Here is an 8,972-nt window from a genome sequence, read left to right as displayed (position 1 = left end):
ATATTATATATAATTAGATCAAATAAATTTCTTTTATACTAAGAAAATAATATTTATAAAATATTATAAATCTTATAATTAATTATAATTACAATACTTAAGAAGATTATTACTAATTTTATCTATATAGATTAGCAAGAAAAGTATTGCTTCTTCTGCTCTTAAAAAAAGAATATCTAAATTTGAGCAAGTAGCTCTATAATCTATATCTTATAGCAAGAATAAAAGCAAGAGTAAGATTATAATAGAATCTTGTATTAAGAAATAAGCTAAATTTGTTCAATCTTAAGATTCTTTCTTTATTTTTAATAATAATTCTTTAGCAGATAATATAAATAATATAAATCTGAATAAGATAAGAAGAAAGCTATTGAATAATATTTATAAATATTTTAATAATAAGAATAATATATAAAAATAAGAAATTTTTATAAATTGCAATATTTCTTTAATACTTTATATTTTTTATATATTGTATTTCAATATACTATAATTTTTAAATAATAAAAATAGCTTTAGAGCTAATTAATATGCTTTATATTGAATACTTTGAAATTTTTAAGTAAGTTTATAGTATTCTATAGCAAGTAATAGCAGATAATACTTTATTTCTTCTTTCTTAACAAAATATATAAGATGAAATAGGAAAAATGAAAAGAAAATATATTTTGCAAACAAAAAGGAAATATAAATAAAAAGAAATCAATCTTTCTTATAAGCTAGAAATGCTGATTTAATTAGAATTAATATAAATATCTTATTTTTATCTGCTTTTTTCTATTCTTGCTTTTTCTTCTTTACTGCTTATATAAAATATTTATTATTATTAACTCCATTTCCATTTTCAGTATTATTATTCGCTTTAATTGCTAGATTAATAATTTCTAAATCAGAATTAGTTTAGCTAAATATAGAATTATACTTAATAATGTTTGAAATTCAGAATTTAGTATTATTGCTTAAATCTGCTTTCTGAACTTTAAGAATATTATTATCTAATTTCTTTTGCTAGAGAGTTCTTATTGAATCTAGCTTTTCTGCTAATAATTAGCTAGATTAAAGCTTAATATTTTCTTTTTAAAATATAAGTATTTCGGATTTCCAAATGCTATTTATATTTTATATAAACTTTTTAAGATTAATAGCTGAATATATATTTTTTAGCAGAACTCTGTTTATAATTTTGAGCTTATAAGTATATTTATTTAGAATTTAAGCAATTAAATATAAATTCTTCTATTTATAAGAAATCTTAGCATTGCATAAGTAGCTTATTTTTCGAATATAGTTATAGATAAGTATAAGATTTTTAATATTTAATTGAGATTTTTGTATTAGATTCTGTATTTAATTTTTAGCTGCAATCTTTTAATAGTATATCTAAATAGCTTTAATTATTTTCTATATATTATCTTTCTTAGCTACAATTATTCTTAATTATATTTTAAATGCTTTTTAAAGAGATTAGTTTTTAATTTATATAAGAATTCTTTATATCGGAATTTCAGTTTTAATTGAAATAAGTAGCTTTTAACTGAAAATCAAATAGAAGAAGCTATATCTATGCAATTAGCAGATTGTAATTCTTTTAGCAAAAAGTATAAATCTTAAATATTGCTTCTATCTTTAGAATTAAGCATTAGCTAGCTTAATAAAAGCATTTGCTAAGAAAAGATAATTAGCTTCTACTTATTCTTAAGCATAGAGATTGTAACTAGAGATCTGAATAAGCAGAATTTCAAGAGCTTTAATAATCTTAGCTATCTTAGCTTTGTTTTCTAATTCTTTATTAATAATAATTTTGAAAGAGCATTTGAATATAAGAATAATCTCCTTTAAAATAAACTTCTTTATTTCTGCAGCTATAGCTTTCTTAAGAAATCTTATAAATATATAGCTAATCAGATTATAGCAAGCTTTTGCAAGATATCTGTAATTATTATTCTTAGCTATATTGTAATGAGCACTGCAGCAATCCGAAGATTCCAAAGTATACAAAGGGGATTTATGCTAACAAGAGCAGTATCAAAGTGCCAAGTCCTTGAATACGGAACTGTACAAGTCTCAATAAGCGATGCAAGTATTCACTGCTTTTGGGGCTATTAGAGTAGAGAGGAATCTGATACTTAGATTAACAACTGAAGAGCTATATACGAGATCTATCTAATGGGAATAAATGTATTCTTATATATCTAGCTCTTCAGTTCTGTTGGTAGTGTTGATTATTGGATTCCTTAGATTATCTAGATAATCCAACTGATCTGAATTACTATAGATTAGCTACTGATTTATTCTGATTCTGTAACTCTAATCCTTGCTTATATAAGCTTTAGTTCTTAAGATATTGAATCCTTTTCTGTTTTTCCGAATAGTTATTCTGAGTGTTTTAGCTAGTAATCTGCATATTAGATAAGTTATAATATTATCTTTCTCTTATTGATTGTTATTCCTAATAATCTTTTATAAATATTCTAGCAAGTTATTTGTATATATAATTATGCTTTTCTAATCAAGATATTGAATAGAATTAATAAATTGTATTCTAATTATTTGATGAAAACTTAAGAGCATTATTATCTTGCTAAGCTTATTTCTGCTTTTAGCATCGAAATGCCTGCTTGTATTCATTATTAAAAGATGAAAGCTTTCTATTGTTTTGCTGAAAACTCTTCTCATTATAAGAAGTGTATTTCTTTGGATCAAAGCTGTAATACTGATCATTTCTCGATCTCTGCTAGTTAGTTTCTTCATTCCTTAGCATTCTCCATGATTACTGATTTTCTTCTTCAGCAGAGCGTTTGATTTGTAAAAAGTGCAAAGTTTTGAGCGAGAAAGCTGAAGCAGAGTTAGCAAACGCTGCTGCTCTACAAGCCTTGCTAGCATTGCAAGCTTATCTTAATCATATACGGAAATAGCAAAAGCTGTTGAAAGAATATGCTACAGAAATGATTTATTGTGGCTTTAATTCCTTAGAGAGGTTTGCTGATAAGGAGGATTGCAGTCTTTATAAAGAGAAGATTCATCTGATATTTCAGAAACATCTTAAGATTATCAACTGGAGTTTCTTGGATTTGGAAGGTTCTGTAATAGATTAGTTAAGCTTTCTGAAGAGTGAGATTCCCGAGGCTTCTAGATCTCAGTTCGGAGCAGAGCGATCATCTTAGATACTAGTTTCCTTCCTTTTCCAATATTCAGCTATCTTTTTCTAAGCATTTTCAATATTCTTCTGTAGTTCTCATAAGTTTTCGCTTGCTGAATAATCTTTTTATTTAATAAAGTATTTCCTTATACTATTTATACCTTTATGCTTGAGAATCTTTTCTATCTCATACTCTGATTCATTGTTTTCTACTTCTGCTATATTGTTCGCTAGTATTTCCTATACTGCTGATTCTAGTAATAAGATGTGAAAAACCAGATATATTCTCATCTTATAAGATAATGCTAACTTATAATTAATCAGAGAAATCTATTATAAGATTTTGAATAATTCTAACTTCTTATAATCGAATTTGTTGCTGGATCTAGTTGTTTTAATGTTTTTTCGAAGTAGATAAATTTTATCTTCTTTCTATAGAATTGGTTTCTTAATCCTTTTAGAGTTTGCATATTGTATTATTTATTCTTGAACGAATTATAATTCTAATTGGAATTTCTTTTAAACTTTCTTAATCTTCTTAATTCTTTTATTCGTAGCTTCTGCATCTGCTCTTAGCAATGCTTTGTAATAAGCTATTGAATTATATTTATAGAATATAAAGAATAATAATTTCTTTATTATATTTGTATCTATGCTATTATAAGCGAACTATGCAAAAAGCAATAGATTAATCTAGTTATTCTATTTCTAATTAATATAATATTAAAGATATTATTTAATAATCTAATTTATTCTTTCTATTTATTCATCTGTTTGCAGATGAAATGCTATAAATATTCTATAGTATATTCTGAGCTGTTTTATAAGTAAAGTTCAAAATTTCAAGTTGAACTTTCTATTTCTATTAGAGATTACTTCTTCTAGCATGCTATAGTTAGCGATAATTATTCTGAGAAATATATATACAAGTTCTTCTGCTATACTGCTTTCCTTATAGAAAAGAAAATAAGTATACTTACTTAATCTACAAACTATTACTAGAATGCTATTATATTGCATCTTAATTAAGAGTTCTTATAAGAAAGATAGCTTAATAATAAAGTTTAAACTAATGAATTGCTAAACAGTTATAAATATTAATAAAAGATGCAGTAGTTTGTAAAGCTTATATCTTTCTGCTTTATTCTTCTTACAGCTATTGTGTCAGGGCTGATTGTGCCAGCAAGGCTCAGGGCTAGCTAAGCCAGCTGGATTACGGATGACTAAGCAATATGCGGCTATAAAGCGGCTTTCTAGCCACATCAGCACTGCTGAGCAGAACTTAGCTCCTTAAGCCTCAATGTTATTCTGGTTGTATACCCCTGAAAGAGAGAAAGACCTCGCCACATTGCCTTTGCAATCTTTCCACCTGACAGTTTGAAGCCTGGCTCTTTTAAAGGAGGCAATCCAGCGAGGCTTTCTATCTTTTTTTTTCTTCCCTAGAAGCAGCGCTAACACTGAGCAGGAGCAGAGCAAACGATTAGACCACTATTCTTTTCGAACCTTCAAGCTTTTGACCTTCGAGCCTTTAATCTTCGAGCCTTTGATCTTCAAGCCTTCGATTTTCGAGCTTTCGAGCCTTGAATACAGCAAGCAAGCAGTGTTGAGCAAGCAGTATGCAAGCAGCGTACGAGAAGCGTTCAGAAGAGATTCAGAGCATTCGAGTTGCTAAGCTAGAGCAAACAGCGAGCAAGCAGTATGCAAGCAGCATGCGAGAAGCGTTCAGAAGAGATTCAGAGCATTCGAGTCGCTAAGCTAGAGCAAACAGCGAGCAAGCAGTATGTAAGCAGCGTGCAAGAAGCGTTCAGAAGAGATTCAGAGCATTCGAATCGCTAAGCTAGAGCAAACAGCGAGCAAGCAGTATGCAAGCAGCGTGCAAGAAGCGTTCAGAAGAGATTCAGAGCATTCGAGTTGCTAAGCTAGAGCAAACAGCAAGCAAGCAGTATGCAAGCAGCGTGCAAGAAGCATTCAGAAGAGATTCAGAGCATTCGAGTTGCTAAGCTAGAGCAAACAGCGAGCAAGCAGTATGCAAGCAGCATACGAGAAGCGTTCAGAAGAGATTCAGAGCATTCGAGTTGTTAAGCTAGAGCAAATAGCGAGCAAGCAGTATGCAAGCAGCGTACGAAAAGCGTTCAGAAGAGATTCAGAGCATTCGAGTTGCTAAGCTAGAGCAAATAGCAAGCAAGCAGTATGCAAGCAGCATGCAAGAAGCATTTAGAAGAGATTCAGAGCATTCGAGTTGCTAAGCTAGAGCAAATAGCGAGCAAGCAGTATGCAAGCAGCATGCAAGAAGCATTCAGAAGAGATTCAGAGTATTCAAGTTGCTAAGCTAAAGCAAATAGCAAGCAAGCAGTATGCAAGCAGTATGCAAGAAGCATTCAGAAGAGATTCAGAGCATTTGAGTTGCTAAGCTAGAGCAAATAGCAAGCAAGCAGTATACAAGCAGCATGCAAGAAGCATTCAGAAGAGATTCAGAGCATTCGAATTGCTAAGCTAGAATAAAGTATATTCTTTGCTATTCAAGCGAAAAAGCAGAATAAGCAAGCAGTAGATCTAAGTATCTTCTGTTTTCGAGAGTATATTCTTCGCTATTCAAGCGAAAAAGCAGAATAAGCAAGCAGTAGATCTGAGTATTTTCTGTTTTCGAGAGTATATTCTTCGCTATTCGAGCGAGAGAGCAGAGTAAGCAAGCAGTAGATCTGAGTATTTTCTGTTTTCGAGAGTATATTCTTTGCTATTCAAGCGAGAGAGCAGAGTAAGCAAGCAGTAGATCTGAGTATCTTTTGTTTTCAAGAGTATGTTCTTTGCTATTCGAGCAAGAGAGCAGAGTAAGCAAGCAGTAAATCTGAGTATCTTCTGTTTTCGAGAGTATACCTTTTGCTATTTGAGCGAGAATGCAGAGCTGAAGCGGAGTGTTTGCTTAGCAACTGAAGTTGCTTAGGTATTAGATTGCAAACTAATTATCCTTTTGCGCTTAGCAGTAGAGCGAAGCGTAGCAATAGCTTCAGAGTTGCTAAAGAGCAATTCTCAAGATAGAAAGCTGTAATTATCTGTTATAGCTGCAGGAATGCTGTTCTGGATGCTAAGCTTCTTAGCTGCAAACCAAGTTCCTAGTGAAAGGCTTGTAATCTATATCAAATAGCTTTAAGTTCTGAAGAGTGCCTGGATAAAGCGCTGAGGGAGCAGCAACTAAGCAGCGTATATAGCGCAGGTATTGCACTCGGAAGACTTACGTCTGAAATGTGATTAAAAAGAGATTTTTTTTTTCACAGGCTTCGGGGACGAAGCTAGAAGAGAAGGAGGGAGATGATTGAGAAGCCTTGAGAGGCTTAAGGCACTGAGAGATCTTGAGAGACCTTGAGTAGCTTAGAAGCCTGAGGCACTGAGAGATCTTGAGAGGCCTTGAGAAGCCTGAAGCACTGAGAGATCTTGAGAGGCCTTGAGAGGCCTGAGGCACTGAGAGACCTTGAGAGGCCTTGAGAGGCCTGAGGCACTGAGAGATCTTGAGAGACCTTGAGTGGCTTAGAAGCCTGAGGCACTGAGAGATCTTGAGAGGCTTTGAGAGGCCTGAGGCACTGAGAGACCTTGAGAGGCCTGGAGAGGCCTGAGGCACTGAGAGACCTTGAGAGGCCTTGAGAGGCCTGAAGCACTAAGAGATCTTGAGAAGCTTTGAGAAACCTGAAGCACTGAGAGATCTTGAGAGGCCTGAGGCACTGAGAGACCTTGAGAGACCTTGAGTGGCTTAGAAGCCTGAGGCACTGAGAGATCTTGAAAGGCCTTGAGAAGCCTGAGGCACTGAGAGATCTTGAGAGGCTTTGAGAAACCTGAGGCACTGAGAGATCTTGAGAAGCTTTGAGAAGCCTGAAGCACTGAGAGATCTTAAGAGCCTGAAGCATTGAGAAAGCGTAGGAGCAGCTAGGAAGCAGCGAAAGCCTGGAAGCAGCGAAAGCCTGGAAGCAACGGAAGCCTGGGAGCAACGGAAGCCTGGGAGCAACGGAAGCCTGAAAGCAACGAAAGCTCGGAAGCCTCAAAGGCCTTGAGGATAAGGCCTGATAAGGGGGGACAATCTGTCAGGGCTGATTGTGCCAGCAAGGCTCAGGGCTAGCTAAGCCAGCTGGATTACGGATGACTAAGCAATATGCGGCTATAAAGCGGCTTTCTAGCCACGTCAGCACTGCTGAGCAGAACTTAGCTCCTTAGGCCTCAATGTTATTCTGGTTGTATACCCCTGAAAGAGAGAAAGACCTCGCCACATTGCCTTTGCAACCTTTCCACCTGACATATTGCATTATTATAAGATATTTTCAATTCTTCTCTTAAAGCTTAATAAGTTCTAATATCTTTTAATATATTCGTAAATTGCTCTAACTTTCTAATATTTATATACTAATATATTATATATATTCTTGATATAATTGTTTTGTTTATTTGAAATCATTGATTCTGAGTTTTTTCCTAAAGATTCAATTCTGAAGGCAGCATTCAGTTCTCTGTATGCATTAACAAGATTTCCCAACTCGTTTTAAGCAAAGATATTCTATATATCCGAGGAATCTATATCTCGATAGTCTGATTTCCTGCTAAGAATATCTGCTTATCTATTTTCTAAGCTTTTGCAATGCATAATCTTGAAATCGAACTATAAGAGAAATTCTATTCATTTAATTTATTGCTTATTCAAAATCTTGATTATTATGAATATAATTAGATTCTTATAATCTGAGTAAACTATAATCGAATATTATGCGCTAATAAGATAATATTGCTACTTCTTGAAAGCTTTTACTATTGCTATGAGTTTCTAATTAGGAATTCCATAGTTAATTTCTAAGCTATTTAACTTCTTTAAAAAGTTGCTTATAATTCTTAGATATTCTTAGTTATTTTGCTAGCTAAATTATCCTCTGAATGCATATTCTAATGCATTAGTTTCAACTTCAAAGGGTTTGTAGAGATCTGCTTTATATAGAACTAGTTCTGAAGTAATATATCTGATAATCTCATTGAAAGCTTCTTATACCTTAGAGATTCATTCGAAAGGCTATTCTTTTTTAATAAGATTTGTAAGAAAATATGCAATTCAGTTGTAGTTCTTAATGAACTGCTTGTAAAAGTTAATATATCCAAGGAAAGATCTAATATTTCTGATGTTTCTAGGAATTAGCTAGTTCCTAATAGCTTTCATCTTATCTTTCTGTAGCTTAATATATTCCAGCTTGATTATAAATCTGAAATAGTTAACTTTTTGTATGTAAAAGTAGCTCTTTGCAAGCTTTATAAGAAGCTTTGCATTCTGAAGCATTTGCAATACTATTTCCACATATTTCTTATATTCTTTCAATATTTGAGAATAAATAAGAATGTTATTAAGATAAGCAATAATGAACTAATTCAGATGCTTGCATAGAATGTAATTAATTATTTTCTGGAATAAAGCTAGAGTATTCGTTAAATCAAAAGGTATAATCAAATATTCGTAGTATCCGTAGTATATTCTGAAAGCAGTTTTCCATTCTTCTTCTTCTTTTACTCTAATCAGATTATAAGCTTCTTTTAGATTTAGAACTATAAACTATTATACTTCTTGCAATCTATCTTATAATTCCTTAATGAGTAGCAATGAATATTAGTTCTTAATTGTAATATTATTAAATTGCTTATAATTAATATATAGCTTAAGCTTGCTATTTTTCTTAAGTATAAACAGAATAGGATATTCTGCTAGTAATTGCAATAATTATATATATTCTTTCTTAAGATTCTTATTAAGATATTCCTTGAATGCTTTTAGTTATATCTTATTTAATCTGTAAATAGGAAAGAATTTAAGCTA

At 32.1% G+C, this 8,972-nt stretch overlaps 1 protein-coding gene across 1 annotated transcript; it reads left to right on the top strand.

Moving 5' to 3' along the window:
- Window positions 1-4,749: 4,749 nt before the first annotated feature.
- M406DRAFT_324322 (uncharacterized protein) lies at window positions 4,750-5,221 on the top strand (the record flags this gene model as incomplete). Its single annotated transcript, XM_040919855.1, has 2 exons — window positions 4,750-4,859; window positions 5,173-5,221. Coding segments are annotated over 2 exons (159 nt in total), but the record flags the coding sequence as incomplete, so codon positions are not given.
- Window positions 5,222-8,972: the final 3,751 nt, after the last annotated feature.

The sequence above is a fragment of the Cryphonectria parasitica genome (assembly GCF_011745365.1).
Source record: "Cryphonectria parasitica EP155 unplaced genomic scaffold M406scaffold_9, whole genome shotgun sequence".
NCBI classification, from domain to species: Eukaryota; Fungi; Ascomycota; class Sordariomycetes; order Diaporthales; family Cryphonectriaceae; genus Cryphonectria; species Cryphonectria parasitica.
Note: the sequence above shows the minus strand (reverse complement) of the source record. Positions and strands in the feature narration are given on the sequence as shown.